This window comes from Sinocyclocheilus grahami, unplaced genomic scaffold (assembly GCF_001515645.1).
Source record: "Sinocyclocheilus grahami isolate Dianchi unplaced genomic scaffold, SAMN03320097.WGS_v1.1 scaffold7.1, whole genome shotgun sequence".
Taxonomy (NCBI): Eukaryota; Metazoa; Chordata; class Actinopteri; order Cypriniformes; family Cyprinidae; genus Sinocyclocheilus; species Sinocyclocheilus grahami.
This window is the reverse complement of record NW_015505186.1, coordinates 28,239-53,625: the sequence shown is the minus strand read 5'-3', so window position 1 is coordinate 53,625 and position 25,387 is coordinate 28,239. Positions and strand designations below refer to the sequence as shown.

The window sequence follows — 25,387 nt, the reverse complement described above, 5'->3', positions numbered from 1 at the left end:
GAAGGAGGGACTTTGTAGAAAACTAAGCGTTTGAGAGAGGCGGGGCATAGAGGACCTACAATAATGTACAGTATTTGAAAAATAATGTGTTTTTTGAACATTAAAGCATGTCAACATATTCTGTTAGAACAAATAATGATCTTTAAAAAAGCATCATATGACCCCTTTAAACAATTATTATCAATTAATTATTATATTAAATAACATATAAATATATCTTAGTGTCTTAATTGTTTAGATTTTTATAATGCATTAGCTTTTTGTCGATCCACTGGTTCACATTTAAAAATATGTAGCAAAAATAGCAGACGGGCTTACTGAAAAAGCAGATTCGTTCTCTGCAAGCAGGTTTCACTTTCGGAACTGCGCATATAGTGGTTTCCCCGGTATCCGCCGTACACCAAGCTGACGTGCAGCGCTCAAGTTTATTCAGTGAAATCGTAGCCTTTTGAAGTTTAATCGTCATATTAATCCATATAGCAATTCTTGACTTTCTGTCCCCAAAGACCTCTTATAATTGAGACTTTTTGTACCATTTAAGAGTTTGCATGGCCTTAAATGTAAACAATTTAACTGAAGATGTTTTAAGGACCCGCGGAAACCCTAATAAGAACATAGTCCAGTGCAAACATTTCTGTCATGCATTTGGCAAAAAGCTTTTGTTGACTATGAATTTTACCTTTGAAATTTGAGGCAAGTGCAACTCTGGCGTGTGAGCAGTGGTGTGATGGTGATTTAAATAAAATATAGATTTCCAGACTGTGACGAGTGGGGGCGGGCCGAGAGCCGTGGGAACGGAACGGGCCGGTGGAGTAATTAATAATGAGCGACACCTGCACCACTCACCGATCTCGAGTCCCACGGAGGAGCTCCGGAAGGATAAAAGGAGGAGTGACGACCGCTAGGGGCTGCCGCTTTACTTTCATTTTGTGTTTGTTTATTTTATTAAAGTCTTAAATGTTTGCCGGCTCCCGCCTCCTTCTTCCCGTGACTACGAACTGTGTTACACTGGTGCCGAAACCCGGGAGGAAGAAGGAACACGCTGTCAGAGAGCCCTCGCTGCTGAGGGGGATCGCGGTGCTGAGTAGATCGGGCAGCAGGAACAAGCGGAGAGACTGCCGGTGGCTGCCCGAGGCGGTGGTGCTGGAACTATGGAAGACGAGGTGGGACGGAGAGCTCGCTGCCGTGCTCCTGGGTCGAGGAGGGGTGGCTGCCGTCCGTGAGGGAGCGGAGGAGTCTGCCCCGTTCGCCAGGAGGCCGGAGCCTGCTGCCATACGCCATGATTGGGGACTCACAGGGAACGGGGGACTCGCTGCCCTCAATAGGAGGAGCCATCGCCGTCCACCAGGAGGCGGAGGAGCGGTGGGCCATCCACCAAAGATGTCCAGTACCGTCGCATGGCACCGTGAGTAAGAGCCTCTCAGCCGGTTGAGGACCAAGCGACAGTGGGGGCGGGGCCGAGAGCCGTGGGAACGGAGCGAGGCCGGTGGAGTAATTAATAATGAGCGACACCTGCACCACTCACCGGTCTCGAGTCCCACGGGGGAGCTCTGGAAGGATAAAAGGAGGAGCTACGACAGTGAAAGAGGACCAGGCCTGGATTTTATTTTGTGTTTTGTGTGTGGCAGTCGTCCGCGAGGGGCTGCCGCTTTACTTTCATTTTGTGTTTGTTTATTTTATTAAAGTTTTCTTTAAATGATCGCCTCCTTCTTCCCGTGACTACGAACTTTGTTACACAAACATATGGGTATCCCCTTGAACTTGGTTAAAAGATAATCTGTTTACCATCTTGACTTGAAAATACTGTTTTCATGGTCAGTTTTTAATTTATTATTTGCTAATGTTAGTGAATGTTTACATTAGAGTGCACTTCCTACTACGCTGAAATTAATAGGGGAGCGGCTGGAAACTAGCGACCTCTCCTGGTTGGAGATAGTATCAACATCATAAACTGAAAGCAATCTTTACGTGACTTGCTTTTCAAATGTTTTCAAATTGATCATCCGAGTCTAATATGTATATGGCCCACGGGCCGCCAGTTGCCCATCCCTGATGTAGACTTAAAAATGAAGGTTCTTTATTGGCACTGATGGTTCCATAAAGAAATTAACATCCATGGAAACTTTCCATTCCACAAAAGGTTGTTGATAGTGGAAAAAGTTTCTTTAGGTTTCTTTAGCTTTCCCTGAAAGCCAAAAATGATTCTTCTTTGCGCTTCACTGCGAAAAGCTAATGCTTATTTACAAAAAGCCCCCTTTGGAACGTTTAATTGTGAAAAGCCCCCTTTGGAATGCTTATTTGCAAAAAGCCCTTTTTGGAATGTTTATTTGCGAAAAGCCCCCATTGGAACACTTATTTGCGAAAATACATTTTTGGAACATTTAATTGTAAGGTCACTTTTTTTTGGAATGCTTATTTGCAAAAAGCCCTTTTTGGAACCTTCATTTGCAAAAAATATTTTTTGATTAATTGAATGATTAATTATGAAAAGCCACTTTTGGAACAATTATTTTTTAAAAACCCTTTTTGGAGTGTTTATTTTTAATAGTGTAGTAAGATTGACTTGTTTTGTGCAGATATATTCCATTACAGTGGCTGAGAAACTGAGTATAGGGATTAAAATCTCTACTGTTTAAATAAGAGGATTTTACATGGCACAGTGGCCAAGACTGATTGTAAAACAGTTGTTTTTGCATCTTTTATCCTGTAAATGATTAATACAAAAGAGGAACTGACAGCTGATCATCAGTGAATTTAAGATTAACTGGATTTTGACATTTTTAAATAAATGTGATTGGTTTGCCTTTTCAAAACCTGCCACAACAATGCTCAGATGTTTTGGGTGGTTGCAATGCAGATGCTGAGTTGGTTTTTAGTTATTTAGGCATTAATATGTGGTTGCTAGGGTGTACCGGCTATTGCTAGGTTGTTGTCGCAAATATCGCTAATGAGTAGCACTACAAAACATGTATTCTTTATAGTGATCTTTGCATTTATAGCTACACGGCAGTTGAGACAGACAGATACACCCACACAGTGACAAATCAGTGTCAGGAAAAACTGCCTGTCCCATTTGGACATTTATCTCTGGCCTGCATCCTCTCTGTCACCCCTGCGCTCGCCCTTGATCCATGTACGTGATCTGACCCGGCAAACACACAAAGGCTGTAAATAAATCTCAATGCGGAGCATTCCCATCTGAGGATGGCGTCTGCATACACAGAGGATCAATAACACACAGCAAAGCATACACGCTTTGGAGCAGACAGCTATTGTTTTAAGTAAAACCACAGATTTGTTGCTGTCACGGCCTTATCTACAGACCACAATAACCTCATAAACGTCCCTCACCGAATGTACATACATACTCCTCATGCTTTTTCATTTCAGAAACTGAAGTGAATCACAAATCTCATCAGTATCCAAGATATTGGTTTGATCGCAAAGGTCAGATGCGTTTTTACACAAAACAAATATTCTGAGTGGCAAGCCAACAATCCATCATTAAAGGGACAGTTCACCCAGAAAAGTAATTTCTGCCATCATTCACTCACCCTCATGTCATTCCAAACCTGTTTAACTTTCTTTCGTTGAGCACAAAGGTGAAATTCTGAATAATGTATAAGAAAGAGCAGGACGATCAATGACAGCATAAAGTAAAAAAGAGCCGCTGACCTCCAAAAAAGGACAAGAAAGCACTATAACAGGAGTTCATATGACTAGATAGGTTAGAAACAGACTAAAATAAAGTGCACAAATATGGAATTTTTTTTTCATTTTGAATCAAGACATGAATCAAAAAATGACATGGAATGGGAATGAATGCGTTATATGAAGTCAATGCTATTATGAATAAAAGATTCTTCACTTTTTTTCTTTTGAAAATGTGTGTACAAGATATCATTTCGGTCATTCAAGACTTAACACAATTTTTTTTTAAAGCATGTGATCTGTCATTTATATCATTTAAACAAATCTTTGAATGAACATTTCATTTCACAAACCTTGCAAACTTAGTCGAATCCAGTTGTGAGATCTTGTGAAGTGTGCATTTGACCTGCATGATTGCGTGTTCTCTGCGTGACTTTCGATGCAAATTGAATGCTTTAAACATTAAATTCGTGATTTCAAATTATGCTGCACTTTATGCATTTGCCCACTGTCATATTCATGTCATTTTCACTGTGTGCTGTATAATGAGTGTTACCTAGATATATATATCTAATAACTTTATTTATATATTAACTTTATATATATCTAATAACTGTTTTTTTCCAAAAAGTTTTCATAAACAATAAAAACATTTTATTTTCAAACATTAAATATATACTGTTTTTACATTATATGATTTTATATTACTAAATAAATATATTTGCTTTCATATTTAGTTTCATATTTATATTAACTAGATATAGTCCTGCCCCCCTCCCCCCCCGGCAATATCGATACCGAGTCGATACTTCTGAACTAAACTTTTAAATTATGAAATTTATTAAATTATTTCAGAGTAAAATGGGTAATGATAAGCACTTAACTTTATGTTTAAAACGCATTTTAACATTCAATACGCCTTAATTGTAACTTATTAGGTTATATTTTTGTTTACACATGATTCAAATCTACAAATACTACAGTTGAACTATGGTCACTTTAGTAAAACCATAGTTCATTATTATAAGGGACTGCCAGTGACCGGCTGTTGCATGCATAAAATGCAACCTTTTTATTCTGACACTGTATGATTTTTATTAACATTACAGAATAGAACATGATCAATATTATCTTTCAACGTTCAATTTAAATAACTGTAATTGTACAAACTATGTAGGCTACAATTTCAGTTTGTTTATTGTGAAATAACTCTGTCCTTCTGTCCTCTGATAAGCATTGTTCAGGGCTGCCGTTCCCAAAAGCTTTAATGCTTTCTTATGATACTTTTGGGAAAAGCAGCCCTGTTTGAATGCACTGTCAGCAGTGAGTGAACGCTCTCTGTGATGGATTAGTTCTTGCAACATTTGCGTGTGTTCAGATGAGCAGGAAAATAGTTCTATCCTACACAATTACTCGCTAACAAAGGTTATCCATCCAATTCAATGCATATTGTACGCATTATTATTTTTTTGTTAAATAAACAATCACTGGTAAATAAAACACACCTTAGTATCGATATTTTTTGTTCGAGTATCGATACTTTCGATACTCGCATCAGTATCGATACTTTCGATACTCGCATCAGTATCGATATATCGATACTTCGATATATATCGATACTTCGTACTTCATACTACACCCATCCCTAACACACACACACACGTGCACACACACACAAGTGAGCACACTCCCACTCCCACTCCCACTAGTTTTTGTAAATATTAAGCCACAAAACGACTATTTGAATATGAATTCTGCGTGTCTCTCTGTTAATGAAGGACAAATCAGAATTTGGTAACAATAAAACATAAGGTTGGAAAAAAGAAAACATTTCATAGGGCCCTAAACATGTAATATTTGTTAAACTTTTAATAAATTGATGTTAAACTGTTTAAGTTTCATGATTGATACAATTTAATTTAACCATTAAAAAGGAGTCCAGAAACCCCCCCAACCCCCCCCCCCCTGACATGAGGGTCGGTCATTTTCATTTTTGGGTCAACCACCATTTAATGAGAGAGGCTGCAGCATGAAATATTTCCAGGAAAGCTAACGCTCCTTGTTATGTTTTTGAAGAACTTAAAATTGTAGCTTGGTAACTAAACATTTACCTTTTTCATTGGAAGAAACTCAACCTACATGAGCTAAATGAGAGGACAATTATACTGAGGTTTAGTGCTTTGATTAACCTGTACGACCTTGCCTTTGTAGTCTGTCATTACTAAAAGTGGTTAAAGCTTTTCTATGTGTGTGTATGTGTGTGTGTGTGTGTGTGTGTGTGTGTGTGTGTGTCGGATCCTTGATTGAATTAGTGATAAGAGCGCAGTATTGCCGGGCTGCACCTGCCCTCGTTCTGTAATATGGTATGGGGTCATTACTAAAGCGGTCAGGAGCTTTGCAGATCCTGCACTTCTGAGCATTATTGAAACTTTTTACTATCTTTTCATCCAATTTAAAACGGTCAGGAGATCCAGCCTGAGAACTCTGCAGTGCATCAGCATTATTCTTCAGATTATGGACATGGCGTTCCCTCCCATGTGCCGGTGTAAATTTAGACGCCTGTTTCTACACAGCATCAAAGAGCTTTTGTATCTCATCTGTGCAAAGTTAGTCTCAGCTGGCAGACCTACAGACCCGTCACAAACCGCTCACTGACCGTCTGATGTGTATTGCACACAAAACTAGCAAAATCAAAAGCTTCAGCTTTACCTCAAGCTTTACCTTACTGCAAAGCAACTTTAAGCAACACAGGTTTTTGTCCAAGGAAAGTAAATTGTATTTAATGTTATTTGGTTCATATTACACTCTGTAGGATTTAGTTTTAAACAAATTTGAAATTGAAATTGCTAGTAAATTAAATAATTGCAAAGAAACAACAAGTAACACATCGAAATAAACATTCTCAAGTAGAAAAACTGAAATAGTATTTCCTGGTAAAACATACTCCAATATTTTATTTACAACTTTTAAACAGTGTATAAATGTGCTTATGAGAAAGAGTGAGTTGATTTACTAAAGTTTGCCAGGCTTTTTTTAGATATTTTATTTATTAAAAGATATTACAAAAAAAATATTGTCTTGTAAAACATACTCCAATATTTTTTATTTATAACTTTGGGGGGAAAAAGGTCACGTTATGTACAGTATCTCATCTTGTCTTAGTAGATGATTCTCGGCCAGGATAAGCTTAAGATGCCCTAAGAACAATTCTGAAAATCAAATGCACCACCATGACATCAGCTGAAAGGGTCAGAGTTTATCTATAATATGAATTAACTAGTGATGGATAGACACATTTTTCTAAAATGCAAGAATTATATCTGTGGTTTTAGCCATTAGTTTTGACCTTTTCTGGACTCTCCCTCTCTCTGTTTCACTTTCACGTGAACTCAAGCATGTCTCTGTGCTAATATCTCCAGCGCTTCTTCATTTACGGACAGCGTCGTAGATCGAGTGCTCTCCACTTTCGGAGTGTGTCATGAGCGCTTTCAGAGTATGAATGACTGTAATTGGTTCTTGCCAACGCATGATGTGTTTTGTATGCTGTGCTCATTGAATCATATAACAGATTTTATGCAGATATAAGTGCTTTTGTTCAGCCTTTAGAAAATGCCCAGAGGGACAGGTTTGTTTGCTCGGGGAAAGTGCTGTGCTTTGTGCAGTTTTGCTGAGGCTTTGTTTAAACAGATTTTTGTATATAAAATGCCATGCAGACAAGAATGGACAGCACAGACTACTCTCACAAAATACAACTGTGCTGTGCACCAGGTTTTTAACAGGCTCTGTATACTTGTAGTGATGAAAAAAGACATGCAGACAGTAATGTCCCGAGTTCGAGTCTCGACCTTTCCTGATCCTTTTCCAGATAAATGTAATTTATTCCTGTGATGCAAAGCTGAATTTTCAGCACAAGAGCATAGGTTTTATTTTGACATTATTTTGATTTATGATAGACTTTTGACCACAGTTTCATGTCATCTAAAATGTATTGCTGTGGTAGCGAACATACATTTATAGGTATCGGTAAACATAAAAGGTAAAGGTAGGTATAGGTGAATTTATAGATTTATAGGTATAGCATTCTGACAGTGCAAGCTTCATGCTTTCTAACCATATCTCCACTTTTTTGCCTTTATGTTGCAATCATTCTGCTTATTGTACATATAAAATATAAGAAATTGACATCGGTAGTCCCATATTCTACCAATGTATTTATACAGTATGTGCAGATTTATACTTAGAGAGTGTATCATATATATGTATACACACACACACACAAACACACACATTACTTTTACTCTCTGCACAAGTCTGTATTGATTTTAATTACTTTAATGTAGGCCTACTTGAATTGTGCATAAAACACTAGGAATATACAAGTATCGGATCAGGACTCGGTATCGGCAGATACTCAATATTCAGTGACTCGGATCGGGGGCACAAAAAAAACCTGATCAGGACATCCCTAATGGTAACTATGGTAAAAACTGTCAGTTTAAAAAAAATTTTTTTGTGTGGTGTAGTGCTCATGCTATTTCTGTAGAGTGCAGAATGTGCAAAGTTTGCTAATTTTCTGTATGCATAAAATACATGCATGACCTACCACATTTCCCAATTTGTGCATTGCAAGACAATACAAGACAGTCTGGAGCTTTGTGTCACAAACATAAATCAAGAAAGGGCAATGAACTTCTTTTGTAGTATGTACTGTGCTTAAAAAGACAAGAACCTTTGCAGTAACATAGGCTTCATAACTTTACTTCTACAGCTGAGATGAATGCTGTCTCAGCCAGCCGTTCTTTCATGATGTATAAAAATCTGTCATACACCTAAATAATCTTTTCACAGCATACTGCACAAACAACTGTAAGTGTCTGTGGCAGACTGTGAAAACAAGTCTGGGTCGATAAGGAAATAAATGCAGAGGGAGAGGCAGCGCTGCTCAGTTTCTCAACAATAAATCAATGAAGAAACAGACGAGATGTTGAGCTCTCTTCTGTACTGCTGAAATTAAAATTAAATACTGACAGACACTCGAACAAACCAGACTGTGTTCAGGTCTTATGACCACTGACTCTATTAATTTGCCAACAGTACATAACAGAAAGCAAACAGTGCTGTGTTTGTGCTTCTTTGTAATGTCATGTTAATGATTAGTTGCCATTTATTAACCATTTGTTACCAGAGAACGATGGGAATTGTAGTTTTGAAAATGTACTCACCCTCAGGCCATCCAAGATGTAGATGAGTTTGTTTCTTCATCAGATTTGGAGAAATGTAGCATTACATCACTTGCTCAGCAATGGATCCTCTGCAGTGAATGGGTGCCGTCAGAATGAGAGTCCAAACAGCTGATAAAAACACCACAATAATCCACAAGTAATTCACACCACTCCAGTCCATCAGTTAACATCTCTTGAAGCCAAAAGCTGTTCCACCAAATCCATCATTAAGATGTTTTTAACTTTAAACCGTTGCTTCAGGCAGAAATATGAGTCCATAATTCATAATTACTCCAGTGAAAAATTCCATCGCTTTTGTCATCCCGACTATTTGTTCTGGCTTGTAAACGGTGATTGATCTGTGCATATCTGATCTCCTGATTCAGAAGAGACAACCTTTTCCACTAAGGAGAAAGCAATATTATTGATAGAGGGCTCGTATTTTAGCAAGAAGTTTCAATGATGGATTTGATTCTTACAAACACGCAGCTTTTCACTTCTCAAGACATTAATTGCTGGACTGGAGTGGTGTGGATTACTTGTGGATTATTGTGATGTTTTTATCAGCTGTTTGGACTCTCATTCTGACGGCACCCATTCACTGCAGAGCATCCATTGCTGAGCAAGTGATGTAATGCTACATTTCTCCAAATCTGATGAAGAAACAAACTCGTCCACATCTTGGATGGCCTGAGGGTGAGTACATTTTCAGCAATGCACATTCGATTAAGTGCCCTAATTCTTTAACAGATAAATCCATTTAACTTCACTCTTTTGAATTGCACAGTGAGCTTTGGTTCAAATGCAGTGTGAACCACCTTTCTAATGCATTCTGGGAATTTCCATTCGTCCATTCCATCTACTGTTGGAACGCTGTGTGACTTCTCAGTTCAAAAACAGCTTCACTGTACGCTCTCGTCGGGGTGCAGGTGAGCTTTTCCATTCAAACGCTGTGTGAAAGCCCATGTTTGAACACAGTGTGAGCTCTTCCATTCAAACACAGTACAAAGAACCATTTAAAAAAAAAAATGATAATCTGTATATACTTATGACTCTTACCGAGATCTCATGAGGCACGGTAGTCTGAGGGAACTTATAACTCTCTTGCTGGGTAATATTTCTACTCACTTGCTTATTAAAAATGATTCAAAAGGATAGTCTATGTCAGGCTTGTTTTAGTATTATTTATATACTGTTATAGTATTTATTTTAAATTAGCTTTTATTTTTATATTTTAATTTTAATTTTTAGTTGTAATTTTGTTTTAGGCCTTGTTAACTTTTTAAAAACTATTTAGTTTTATTTTTAGTTTAAGTAATTTTTGTACTTCTACACACTTTCTTATTAAAATCGATGCATAACGGTATTAATAATTTTGTTGTCAGGCTTATTTAATTATTATTTATATACTGTTATAGTATTTATTTTAAATTAGCTTTTATTTTTATATTTTAATTTTAATTTTAAGTTGTAATTTTGTTTTAGGCCTTGTTAACTTTTTAAAAACTATTTAGTTTTATTTTTAGTTTAAGTAATTTTTGTACTTCTACACACTTTCTTATTAAAATCGATGCATAACGGTATTAATAATTTTGTTGTCAGGCTTATTTAATTATTATTTATATACTATTATGGTATTTCTTTTGAATTAGCTTTTATTTTTATATTTTTAGTATAAAATAAATATACTTTGTGTATTATTGTATATATTATTTTATATTTTTATTTCAGTGTAAGTTGTAGTTATTTTGTTACATACTTTTGTCATTTTTGTTAGCTTTTGTGTTTTAATTTCTATTTAGCTTTATCTTTTAGTAATTTTAGTACTTCAGTTTACATTTTAGTATGAAACAATTATACTTCGAGTGTATTATTTTATATAATATTGTATATTTTAATTGTACTTTAAGTTGTAGTTTTTTATATTCTGTTTTTATATTTAGCTTTATTTTTAGTTTAGTTTTTAGTAATTTTGATACTTCAATTTAAACTTAAACTTTAAAAAAAAAAAAAAAAAAAAAAAAAAAAAAAACACACTACAAGCTCCAAGCTTGTTGGTCTTTCATGTTTTCTAACTGCGACAAGGAGCCCCAGATCAGAGCCAACTCACAGCGTGAGCCCGTCAGCGATGCACTAGAAAGACACCATGCAACTGGTTGCAGATGCTCTGATACATTTCAAAATATGTCCGACCGTCTCTTACAAACAAAAGCAACAACCAATGAAATTGCAACAGAGTGAAAGAGCGCAAGACGAGGATGAAGCATTGAGCCAAACATATGCAGCCCACGTCTCCCTAAGCACTCCCTCATCCAGACCTTTGCTCTCTTTTTCTTCTTTTTCCTGTTCTGTGTAAATCAATGCAAAAATAACTGCAAGTCCATGTTGTCTGTTTATGTTGTCAGCTCTTGCATTGCTGTAGATGGGATTCTTTTATGCTCTGTTATGATTCATTCTTTTCTGGTTATTGCCGTCCATTTACAGGCAGTTGTGTATGAAGAGACAGGCTGAATTCACTGCTGAGAGTTTTGATATCATGGCGTACATATGGCAAGTCACCTAATCAACTCTGTTGTACAAAATCAATACATAATAAATATGCTTCCTTGCTCACTTGCAGGGTATTTTCCAGTCTGCTACCACAGCAAAAAAATGAATCGAAATGAGTGTAAATCAATATTTTGAAAGGTTTTTGAGAATATTTTTGAGATGGCAAAATAATTTCTTATTGCACATCTGCATAACTGTTTCTAAATGAGTGTTTAATGATATAAATTAAGACAAGACACCCCAGGTGAATAAAGTAAAATTTTAACAAATATAAATAAGCATACTAATCTAGTTGATTGATTACATTAGGCATTGCATTTTTTTTATTACAAGCTTTCTGAAATGTTATGTTTAAATATGGAAATAAGCGCTATGTATAGTAATCTAATAATGTATCTAATAATAGAGAAACTGAACTCAGGTGTGATAAACCACAGTTTTAACAGGGGGGCAAACACTTCTTCACACAGGGCCATGTAGTTTTGGATTTTGTTTTGCCTGAATAATAAAAACCTTCATTTAAAAACTGCATGTTGTGTTTACTTGTGTTATCTTTGACTAATATTTAAATTTGTTTGATGATCTGAAACATTAAAGTGCAAAAAAATAAGAAATCAGGAAGGGGGCCAACACTTTTTCACACCACTGTAGATAGGAATAAACCTGCAAAGTTAGAAAAAAACTTGTTTTGCAAAAACAGCCTTTAAAGATATGCATTATAATTAAAAGTGCAATAAAATGCACACATAAATGTATATTTTGCATGCTTCCTTCCCACTAGTCTAAAAAAAAAAAAAAAAGAAGTCAAATAGTCCAAAATCTCAAAATTGACCAGTGCATGAAAAACAAAATTTTTTGCCTTAAGTTTATATTAAATGTAGTTTTTTTGAGGTGACTGTTGAAATTTTGAGTACTGGTTTTGTATGGGGAAATACTGTACACTAGTTTTAGAATAAATCTAGTTCTGAGGGCACCTTTATGTTGGGGTTCAAAGTTTGCTACTTTTGTTCTTTATGCAACCTGAAACGCAGGTTTCTGTTCAACACCAATACAAACTGGTGTGCATCACGTGTTAATGTAACCGTAATCAGGCACATGATGTGTAGCAGGGCGAGTGATGGGCAGATGGTAGCGTAGGGAAAGCTCCAGATACTTCTTATTCAGCTCCTCCTTCCCTTCACAACCTGAACCTGATCTCCGCAGACCCCCTGCACTCCAGCCGGTGACTAATGATTTCCTCTTCGTCACAGGAAAATAAAAACACCATCCCTCCTCCTCATCTCTGCATTTTCTGTATCTGACCTGCGATCCCTGAAGACAACAGGACAACTGAAATGGCCTCTATCCAGGGCAGGAAAATGCCAGATTGGTGAAATTAGGACACTTGCTGTCAATGCTAACAATGATGTTTTTATGTGCTTGCAGGGTGTTTATATGTTTTTTCGGAGGTGCTAAATAGCTACACTGTGCTGGCATATTGTGAGGCAAAGATTGCTGTGTGCTGCATTGTGTTTGGAAACGAGCTGAAACCATCTGTCGCAGTGAAGCGATCATATGCTATTAATTTCTTAAGAACACACTGACTTGCTGCATGACATACTAGCACAAAAACAGTAACATGCTGTAGGCCAGGCAACATGACACTTACCAGATTTTCTGGAATATAAATTGCATTTTTTTATCATCTGAATCATGCTGCGACTTTTTTTTCCCAAATTAATTTATATAATGGAATTAAAGGAATAGCTTACTCAAAAATGAAATTTGGCTGAATATGTACTCACCCTCAGGCCATCCAAGATGTAGATGAGTTAGTTTCTTCATCAGATTTGGAGAAATGTAGAATTACATCACTTGCTCACCAATGGATCCTCTGCAGTGAATGGGTGCCGTCAGAATGAGAGTCCAAACAGCTGATAAAAACATCACAATAATCCACACGTAATCCACACTAATCCAGTCCATCAGTTAATGTCTTGGGAAGCCAAACAATTATATTTAATGTGTTTTTTTTACTACAAACCATTGCTTTTGGCTTCCTCTTGTGATCTGCTCTGAATCAGGAGAGAAATCTGCATGAAGCAGCGTTTACAAGCCCAAAACAGTTTTAAACAAGTATTGTTTGTATTGTATTTTGATGTGAGAGATAACATGGGATGGACTGGACTTTGACTTGGCCACTCCAAAGTCTTCATTTTGTTTTTCTTCAGCCATTCAGAGGTGGACTTGCTGGTGTGTTTTGGATCATTGTCCTGCTGCAGAACCCAAGTTCGCTTCAGCTTGAGGTCACGAACAGATGGCCGGACCTTCTCCTTCAGGATTTTTTGGTAAACAGCAGAATTCATGGTTCCATTTATCACAGCAAGTCTTCCAGGTCCTGAAGCAGCAAAATAGCCCCAGACCATCACACTACCACCACCATATTTTACTGTTGGTATGATGTTCTTTTTCTGAAATGCAGTGTTACTTTTACGCCAGACGTAATGGGACACACACCTTCCAAAAAGTTCAACTTTTGTCTCGTCAGTCCACAGAGTATTTTCCCTAAAGTCTTGGGGATCATCAAGATGTTTTCTGGCAAAACTGAGACGAGCCTTTGTTCTTTTTGCTCAGCAGCGGTTTTCGTCTTGGAACTCTGCCATGCAGACCATTTTTGCCCAGTCTCTTTCTTATGGTGGAGTCATGAACACTGACCTTAACTGAGGCAAGTGAGGCCTGCAGTTGTTTGTATGTTGTTGTGGGGTCTTTTGTGAGCTCTTGGATGAGTCGTCGCTGTGCTCTTGGGGTAATTTTGGTCGGCCGGCCACTCCTGGGAAGGTTCTCCACTGTTCCATGTTTTTGCCATTTGTGAATAATGGCTCTCACTGTGGTTCGCTGGAGTCCCAAAGCTTTAGAAATGGCTTTATAACCTTTTCCAGACTGATAGATCTCAATTACTTTCTTTCTCATTTGTTTCTGAATTTCTTTGGATCTCGGCATGATGTCTAGCTTTTGAGGATCTTTTGGTCTACTTCACTTTGTCAGGCAGGTCCTATTTAAGAGATTTCTTGATTGCGAACAGGTGTGGCAGTAATCAGGCCTGGGTGTGGCTAGAGAAACTGAACTCAGGTGTGATAAACCACAGTTTTAACAGGGGGGCAAACACTTCTTCACACAGGGCCATGTAGTTTTGGATTTTGTTTTGCCTGAATAATAAAAACCTTCATTTAAAAACTGCATGTTGTGTTTACTTGTGTTATCTTTGACTAATATTTAAATTTGTTTGATGATCTGAAACATTAAAGTGCAAAAAAATAAGAAATCAGGAAGGGGGCCAACACTTTTTCACACCACTGTAGATAGGAATAAACCTGCAAAGTTAGAAAAAAACTTGTTTTGCAAAAACAGCCTTTAAAGATATGCATTATAATTAAAAGTGCAATAAAATGCACACATAAATGTATATTTTGCATGCTTCCTTCCCACTAGTCTAAAAAAAAAAAAAAAAGAAGTCAAATAGTCCAAAATCTCAAAATTGACCAGTGCATGAAAAACAAAATTTTTTGCCTTAAGTTTATATTAAATGTAGTTTTTTTGAGGTGACTGTTGAAATTTTGAGTACTGGTTTTGTATGGGGAAATACTGTACACTAGTTTTAGAATAAATCTAGTTCTGAGGGCACCTTTATGTTGGGGTTCAAAGTTTGCTACTTTTGTTCTTTATGCAACCTGAAACGCAGGTTTCTGTTCAACACCAATACAAACTGGTGTGCATCACGTGTTAATGTAACCGTAATCAGGCACATGATGTGTAGCAGGGCGAGTGATGGGCAGATGGTAGCGTAGGGAAAGCTCCAGATACTTCTTATTCAGCTCCTCCTTCCCTTCACAACCTGAACCTGATCTCCGCAGACCCCCTGCACTCCAGCCGGTGACTAATGATTTCCTCTTCGTCACAGGAAAATAAAAACACCATCCCTCCTCCTCATCTCTGCATTTTCTGTATCTGACCTGCGATCCCTGAAGACAACAGGACAACTGAAATGGCCTCTATCCAGGGCAGGAAAATGCCAGATTGGTGAAATTAGGACACTTGCTGTCAATGCTAACAATGATGTTTTTATGTGCTTGCAGGGTGTTTATATGTTTTTTCGGAGGTGCTAAATAGCTACACTGTGCTGGCATATTGTGAGGCAAAGATTGCTGTGTGCTGCATTGTGTTTGGAAACGAGCTGAAACCATCTGTCGCAGTGAAGCGATCATATGCTATTAATTTCTTAAGAACACACTGACTTGCTGCATGACATACTAGCACAAAAACAGTAACATGCTGTAGGCCAGGCAACATGACACTTACCAGATTTTCTGGAATATAAATTGCATTTTTTTATCATCTGAATCATGCTGCGACTTTTTTTCCCCAAATTAATTTATATAATGGAATTAAAGGAATAGTTTACTCAAAAATGAAATTTGGCTGAATATGTACTCACCCTCAGGCCATCCAAGATGTGGACGAGTTTGTTTCTTCATCAGATTTGGAGAAATGTAGAATTACATCACTTGCTCACCAATGGATCCTCTGCAGTGAATGGGTGCCGTCAGAATGAGAGTCCAAACAGCTGATAAAAACATCACAATAATCCACACGTAATCCACACTAATCCAGTCCATCAGTTAATGTCTTGGGAAGCCAAACAATTATATTTAATGTGTTTTTTTTACTACAAACCATTGCTTTTGGCTTCCTCTTGTGATCTGCTCTGAATCAGGAGAGAAATCTGCATGAAGCAGCGTTTACAAGCCCAAAACAGTTTTAAACAAGTATTGTTTGTATTGTATTTTGATGTGAGAGATAACATGGGATGGACTTTTCCACTGGTGGAAGTGTTATTATGGATTATGGACTCATATTTTGGCCAGAAGCAACAGTGTAATGATGGGTTTGTTTCTTACAAGCATGCAGCTTTTGGCTTCACAAGACATTAACTGATGGACTGGAGTGGTGTGGATTATTGTGATGTTTTTATCAGCTGTTTGGACTCTCATTCTGACGGCACCCATTCACTGCAGAGGATCCACTGGTGAGCAAGAGATGGAATGATGCATTTCTCCAAATCTGTTGAAAAAACAAATCTATCTTGGATGGCCTGAGAGTGAGTCAGCAAATTTTCAGCAAATGTTCATTTTTGGGTGAACTATTTTGTGTGACACACATACTCCACGCCATTGAGATGCAACGATCATTTTCAATTAATTATAGACCTCTGGTTACTTTACAGAAATAAATGGGCTGTGAATTATGATTAATGTTGACATTATTCGTTTGCTAATTGTTAATTCTTAATTTTTTTCTGAAAAGAGGTATTTATTGTCATGCAGACTTCAAAACAGATGGCATATCTGGAGTTTATATGCTGGGGTGTATTGTTTCCAGATTGGCACATTGTTTTATACTGAATGTCAAGTATAAGATCATAAAACAATGGTTGGCATTGATCATTTGCACACACTCGAGCAGTGCTGAGTTGTAATTCTCCACAAAGACGATCTGTCCGACTGTTGTCTAAAGTCCTGCAGGTTATTTTGGGTGTGTTTGCCTCTCTCTCCCTCTGTCCCTAAAGTCTCCAGAGAGCCAGTCTGAAGTGTCGGCTCTGAAACAGCACAGAATCGATGGTTCAGGGCTTGAGGTAACTGAGATTTTGAAACCTCAGTGTCCTCTTAATAAGAGCATCTCAGCGGCAGGCCAGTGGAAAAACGAGCAGGGTTAATTAATTAGAGATGAACGGCTGAGAGGTTAGATTTGATCCTGTTCTCTTTTTGTATTATAAAGAGCACTGCTTGATCGTGCCATGTGGTTTTATGCCAGAGCGAATGGGCTGTTTTCAGGAGAGCCTGTTGTGCATTACCATCAGCCACATGGGCGCTCTTCTGCTCGGTGTTATTGTTATTTTTGTTGTGTAGTGAAGTACAGTTTGTGCAGTTGTGTTTCCCAGGCAGTGAATGTTGCTCGTGTTTATTGGATATGTTTCAGCTCAGTCTGTGGCATTGCTCTTTGTGTGTCTCCTGAGACTGAAGTGTTATCTAACAGTCCAGAATGCAACATGGGCATTTGTGCTACTGCAGACTTTTATTTTGTTTAACAGTGTATATAAATGCATTACAGGTGAATTCTGTCATTTTGTGGGAAGTCATGAATTTTTCTATCACTCCTCAAAAGATGTGTGTCATTTAAAAAATGTTTTTGAATAAAAGTGTAGACTCTTTTGTCTTGCTTAGGTTGCTCAGTGTTGTTATATAGTTAACTAACTAAAGGCATTAAAAAAAAATTTGTTACTTGAAATAAAACAAACGTTAACTAAATAAAATATCTTTAGAAATTCAACATATTTTATTTCAGCTAGTTACCATGGAAACATTTTATTTAGTTTAACTTGATGTACTAAAATAATAACATTAATAAAAACTATATAGACCTATTATAAAAGAAACAACAACAAATCAAAAATACAAAAAAGCACAACAAAATGACTAAAACATAATAAATAAAATTCAAACTATCAATGCATAACTAAAAATGATAATAGTTTTTATTATAGTAGTGTCTTGAATAACACTGAGCATTTCATGTATCATAAATACACACAATTATGGAATAGTTTCACGTTTTTAAATAATTGGACAAAATTACAGCTTGATTAGAAATGACACATAACAATATATATTCTGTCGAAAGTTATATTTATCTTGATTTCTGTGGTTTAGTGATAAAGTATTTATCTTGATGTCTCATATTTAATCTCTGTAAACAGATACAATACAATTGTGGGCGAAAAACTTTATTATGAGCAAAATTATCGGTTGTGGTAAAAATGTTGAATGTTGAATTTTTATTAATTAATTCATTAGATTTATTAAAAAATATTAATATTTAATAATGTAAAACAAAATATACATATCAAAATAATATAAGTAATTTTCTCACTATTACTATTGAAATGGTTAATAGTTATTTCACCGCTTGTTTAGATCACAATGGTTTTAAAGTATTAATTCATATTTTATGGTGGATTTTTATAGTGTTTCAAGACAGCAGTGCTCTGATATTCTTCAAACTATTTATTTGTCTTCTACTTAAGTAGTTTCTGAAATTAATTCAGTTTTATAGATAACTTAAATGCTGCTTTCTGTATGTTTAAGATGTTTATAGCATGTTAGTGTAATTCTAGTAATTCAAGTCGATTGGAGATTTACAATAAAATTCCTATTGACTTGCATTAATAGAATTATACACTGTGGTATAAACAGTTGCATTGCATTATGCATTGCATGCTGACACTCTGACATGAAACACATGAAATCAAGCTTGTATAACTAGAAACATTTGTGTTCACCAAAACTTACCTCAAATCTTAATGCTGTTCTTTTGCTGCCTTTCTCTTTTTCACTTTCTCTCACTATAATCAGTTAAATCATTTTTCTTTTATGCCAAAAATCATTACGATATTAAGTAAAGATCATGTTCCATGAAGATATTTTGTAAATTTCCTACCGTAAATATATCAATACTTAATTTTTGATTAGTAATATGCATTGCTAAGGACTTCGTTTAGACAACTTTAAAGGCGATTTTCTCAATATTTAGATTTTTTTGCACCCTCAGATTCCAGATTTTTAAATAGTTGTATCTCAGCCAAATATTGTCCTATCCTAACAAACCATACATCAATGGAAAGCTTATTTATTCAGCTAATGTAGCTGAATAAATGTATAAATCTCAATTTCGAAAAAGGGACCCTTATGACTGGTTTTGTGGTCCAGGGTCACAAATAAATAAATGTAAGCAGAAAGGTTTTTGACACCAAATGAATGATCTTCATACAGTATTGCAAATAAAGAATATGATGTTCTAACGAGCTCTTTTGGTTTTCTTCTCTGCAGGATTCGGGATGACCACCCCTGTGACAGTAGCTGGAAAGGTTTTCTTGATCTTCTACGGTCTGTTGGGTTGTGCGGCCACCATCCTGTTCTTCAACCTCTTTCTGGAGCGCATCATTACCCTGCTGGCCGTGGTGATGAAAGCCGTGCGTCTGCGGCGTCTACGGACCAGCGGCCTCCTCCCGCCGGGGATCTGCCAGGACTTCGCGGCGAGTACGTTGCCCGGTTGGAAACCCTCGGTGTACCACGTGATGCTCATTCTGGGTTTGTCGGCCATCGTGATCTCCTGCTGCGCGTCGGCCATGTACACTCCAGTCGAAGGCTGGGCGTATCTGGACTCGCTGTATTTTTGCTTCGTCACCTTCAGCACCATTGGTTTCGGAGATTTGGTGAGCAGCCAAAACGCTGCGTACGGCTACCAAGGACTTTACCGTTTGGCCAACTTCCTCTTCATCTTGACTGGAGTATGTTGCATCTACTCGCTCTTCAACGTCATCTCCATCGTCATCAAGCAGGTCCTCAATTGGATGTTGGAGAAAATGAGCTGCATGTGTTGCCAGCGCTGCAACAAAGCCAATGCTTTCTTGGGACGCCGCAACGCCATCAGGCCCGGCTCGCGCCTCAGACGCGGACGCTTCGGCCGAACGCCAGACTCGGACAGGCCTTGCGATAGTGACACTGAAGGACGCAGGCTCTCGGGCGAGATGATCTCCATGCGGGACTTGACAGGATCCAATAAAATCTCGCTGGCCATCATGCAGAAACAGCTGTCGGAGTCAGCGAATGGATATCCCAGAACGGTGTGCGGAAGCTCACGGCAGAACGGTTTTTCCGGCGGCGTCGGTGCTTTGGGCATCATGAACAACCGATTAGCAGAAACCAGTGACTCTAGGTAGAGGTAACCTTTGTACGCATCTCAGAAATGATTGTTTTTAGCAGTAAAACCTCTCCAACTCTCTCTGGACGTTGAGGGGTTTGCGATTTCAATTTTTGAGCTTGTGTAGAACAGCATGGCATGCATGAACTGTGTAGGATATCCTGTAGGATTTTTGGATCGTGACTTGCTACGGCGTATGCTACGAACGCGTGCTAGGAAGTAACGGTGCACTCAAATCATGTCGGAAAGATCGTACTTATGAGTTGAACGCACATGAGCGTCAGAAAGTTACAAATACGAGTGGGAAATGAGAAAAGTCCCGAGTTGGGATCCGATGGTGTCATTGAGTCAGATGCAATGAATGCAGCTTCTGTATTAATGGTAAATTGCCTCAAATTAATGAAATTAGATTTTTTTAGTCTAAGTTGCATGCATAAAATACCATAGTACTGTGCAATTACATTAGAATATATAACCATTCAATTTACAACACTAAAAATTGAACAAAAGCATAAAAAGCTAAAACACACTAGATGCACATTTAGTCATCATTTTTATAGTAAAAAATCATTCAGGTTTTACTTGAAGCATTTATGTATAATGCATTATTAAGTGTTTAAAATATATTCAGATTATATATTTTCATAAAATGCATTATAATATTTGCAGATTCCCACAAATTGATTGTTTGTCATGCGTTTCAATGCATTATGATTTCTTAAGGTGTAACAATGAATGCAACATTTATTCATGAGATCATACAATGCATTATTAAACTGCATTACAAAGCATTAAAATACTTTTATAAAGCATTATATATATAGTGAACCAAAATTCACCGACCTAAGCACCTGATGTCGTAATTATGACTCCCAACTCGTAAATACGAACTTCCCAGGAGGATTTGAATGCACCTTAAGTGATTTTGCATATTCTAGTAATCAACCGTAACAAACCCTAATTACGCAAATCATATTCTCTAGAATTTGTACAGTACTGTACAACATGAACTAACCCTAAACGCTCTGAAGTTAGACTTGACTACCAGTGACTATTCACAGGAGCCGAGAAGAGCCTGTCAAATCTCAAATAAGTAAAAGTAGCATCCTATTTACTTACAGCACACTTGATTTACAACTATGCATCATCTCCATGTCGCAAACATACTTAGTCTTGAGCTGCATCCCGGTTTGCATACTTCTGCTGTGTACTAAAAGTATGTACTTCACTGCTCAATGGAAAGTCCATACTCAGTATTTGGACATACTACAATGTCTCAAAATGCACAGCCTCTCTTATTATGTACAGTTTGCGTCTTAACATCCAGCTGAATTCATTACCTGCATTATTATGTAACTTTTAGGTTCATGCAATTAACAAAATGTTTCAATCTATCATTCTTTGGCACTTCTTTTCGGCAAAAAGTCAAAAGAGTATTGTTCAAAAACGATTGTTCTTTCATAGTGCAACAGTACAGAAAATAATAATACGTTTTAATAAGTTAATTAATAATATTTTTGACTTTTTTTGACCTGTTTTATGGTTAAAACATCTGAAAATCCTTAAAACAGCATAAATTTACTTAACAACACTGCATAACATATCAGAACTCACTGAACTGGCAGATTTTTCAGTAGTTTTAAATATAAGTTGGAAAAAAGGGGCGGCGGGGTGGGGGGGGGGTATATTAGCATAAACATGAATAAAGTCTTAGTATCTCATGCAGGAAAAAGGGGGGGGGGGGGGGGGGGGGGGGGTATATTAGCATAAACATGAATAAAGTCTTAGTATCTCATGCAATGTTGCTCTCCAGTAAATTTATTATGTTTTAAGCATTATTGGAAAGCAAAACTACTAATTCAGTATTAAGTTTTTTTTTATGACTTATGAGTCATTTTCAACACCACTTTTGATCTAGAACACTATTGAGGACGGATACTGTGTGAGCTAGTATGCAGCACTAATTAAAGACAAACGTAGAACAAAGCTTATTTCTCTGCAAATGATGACTTTACAGTATGCAGATTAGAGGGTTGGGAGGTTGGGAGTTTATACAGTATAAGCGAGTGCATTTACTGTACCCCTTCAGATCTGTGTTGCTATCAGTAAGGATCTCATGGCAAAGAGATGCCACAGTTTGAAAAAATCAGCTGAGGCTTGTACACCCTCGTAGTAATATGATGAGATGCACCAATGAGCTGAGCAGAGCATCTTCAAAGCCAAACTCTGTTGTTCCCCAAAGAGGAGAGAGGAGGAGCTGAAGAGATGGAGTGAGACAGAGTGAAGAAGAATAAAGTGAAGAATCCGTGAGAGAGAGAATATATGAGCCATCTATCAGCACAGAACTAGACTTCCAGCGGAGCTCGTGTTCATCTGCCAGACCTCTGCAGACCGAACGTTAGTGCCCTCAACCCCTCCTCTATCATCTTATTAACGCTGTCTACATAAAATCCTCTCAGATGGTGTTTGCTACACCTGCCCTTGCTTGGTAGGATGCATAATATCATGCCTGGTGTTCAACTGAGGAAGCTCTATTCAAATAGAATAGCCTCAGTTGTTGAATAACCATTTAGAAAGAAGTTTAGGGAAGTATGCATGCTATATTCAGTGTTTCTGCAGGTATTAAAAAGTCCCCTAAAATCCACAAATGAAGGCCTTTAATCAGTCTTAAATGCATAAAGGCATGACATTAAATGTTGCAGGCATTGCAAAAAAACGAATATCTTGGAAAGATATTCTAAATCGATATGAATACAGTAAATCAAGTTATATTTACTTGAGATGAAATGTAAAATGAAGTCTTGAAAAATGTATCAAAATTGAGTTTATGCTTAAAACATGAACAAATGTGGTATGAAAACTTATTTTCTCTTGGAATTAAGTAGATTTTTCTGAGCCCATTGGCAGATGTTTGTTCTTGTTTTAATCTTGAACTCACTTCATTTTGATTAATTTCGCATAGAACAAGACTTTTAATTTGATATCTTTTTGCTTTTAGTAAATGTATCTTGATTTAAGAATCTTTAAACATTTGCACTGGGAAACAACAAAAACATCTCTTTTTTGCAGTTTGATTAGGAGGTACAGTAGAAGTTATTACAAAAAATACATTTAGAGAACATGATGTATTGCATTCCCTTTCATTTATCTCTTAAGTTTTCTTTACTTGGTCTTAAAAATATAAGAAATTTAAAACCTGCAGAAACCCTGTATATTGTTTGGCACAATGAATGTGTTTACATGCACAATCCTACACTGACGTGCTTAACAAGCAGACAACCTTGAGATTTAAAAGATTGGCATGAAATTTACATGAGATTTTGAAATGGATTGGCATCAAAGTGTAAACAAGACTTGCACAAATTGAGTAAAGTCAAACAAAATTGTCGTTACATCTAAAGTAAAATGGGAGTAAAGTGTAAAAATCAGTTGTGCTTAAACCCTCTGCAGAATGTGTCGTTTAAAACATTCGATCATGCATGTAAATGCACTCATTAACATACTTAGATTTTTCCCTATTATTTTGAATTTGCTTTGCATTTGCAACAGCATAATCAACATTCTGCCAGCTTATTTAGTGTGTACATCTGACTGTGCAAAACTGAAACCTAATCATTTCAAAATCTCATGTAAACAAGTCTTTCTTGTGTTGGTGGTTTAATAATTCGGACAAACTCCTAAAACGATTTTTTTATATCGCTATTTAGTTTGCATGTAAACAAACTCATAATGACGCTCATGTGCATTTTTGAGCCGTTCTGCGCTCCCATTGGTAAACACCGCAATGCGTCACTGCTCACTTGCATCAAGTTGAACTCTAATGCACTTTGTTGCATTGCAAACAAACTGGCTCATGTTGCCTCAATTCACCAGCCCTCATTGAAAATGAATGACTTCCAGTTGCTTTCTTGCTGCAAAACCCTGCCAATGCAAACTCTCCTTTCCCCCAAATGATAAATCAAACTGCTTTAATAAAACAAGGAATATTGCTTGAAGAATTGTAATAGATGCTAAATGAGCTGCCACGCAGCATTTGTGTATGTAGCAGACAGAAACAGATGCTAGTGTGCTGAAAACCCTTAAATCCTGACATGATAAGAGTAGAAGAGAGGGAATCCAGTCCCTCAGGTGTGATAAGGCATCAGCACAGATGTAGTTTCCATTAGCTAGCTCTCTGCTGGTGATCTATACCGTCTCTGCTCAGCTCTCTTCTGCTCCGGAGAACAACAGCTCGCGTCTGCATTCACAACACAAACACAGCACAAAAACACAGACGTACAGTACACTCTCCCTCCCTTAGCACAGCACAGTTCACACTCTCTACCCACACTTAGAGTGAATCTACCTGTATGTAACTCACTGTAAATAGTCAAGCGGAACAATTTCGGATTCTTTTTGCATATTGCAAAGGGAAACTGTGAGGAATGACTGAAGATCGCGGCTCTTGCTTATAATATACAACCTCAGGTAGTTCAATCTGATGTAGTTTTTTGCATGCTACTATGGTAAAGCCATACGAGAGGCACTTGTATCTCTTATAGGTCTATTTTTATATATATGTATTATACTGTATGTATTATCTGGCAGTGATGGTGTACTTGGAAAGAACAAATGACTTGTTTAAATGTGCTTGAACTGTAATGAAAACTAGGGGATGGCAGTATGAACAAAATATAACTTATTACAAGTTAGTTGAGGTATATATCATGAAATTCAACTGAAAGATGTTTATATATTAAATTACCATGAGATAATGCTCATTTATAATCCAGTGAATTTTTGGTTATCTGATTGTTTTCTCTGATATAAAATCCGGCTTAAACTGGTGACTGGTTTCTAGCTCATCTAACTTGGTCATTAGCTGGTCCAAGACCAACTTGGATCAACGATAAACCAGTTACCAACTGGTCATGCTAGTTTAAGGTGGTCAAACTGGTGTTTGAACATGCTATACACTGCTATTTTAATATTAATTATCTACTAGTGTAGTTTTTATTAAAATTATATTTTATTATTTATTTCATATTTTATGTGCAATTGTCATTTTTATTAGCTTTAGTTTTATTAGCTTCATTTTTATTTAAAGCTTGTCATTTTAGTGCTTAAACTTGAACTTCTAATATTTGTTTAAATTAATCTAATATTTAGATTTTATTTCAGCTTAGATTCAC

General features: G+C 37.0%; 1 protein-coding gene across 1 annotated transcript in view; it reads left to right on the top strand.

Moving 5' to 3' along the window:
* LOC107589351 (potassium channel subfamily K member 12-like) overlaps positions 1–20,235 on the top strand; it is a 32,262-nt gene extending 12,027 nt beyond the window's left edge. Inside the window, exons 3-5 of the mRNA XM_016277767.1 lie at positions 17,026–17,167; positions 17,235–17,339; positions 19,343–20,235. Coding sequence (XP_016133253.1) covers positions 17,026–17,167; positions 17,235–17,339; positions 19,343–20,235 — 1,140 coding nt within the window. The remainder of the gene's footprint in view (positions 1–17,025; positions 17,168–17,234; positions 17,340–19,342) is intronic.
* The last annotated feature ends 5,152 nt before the right edge of the window (positions 20,236–25,387 follow it).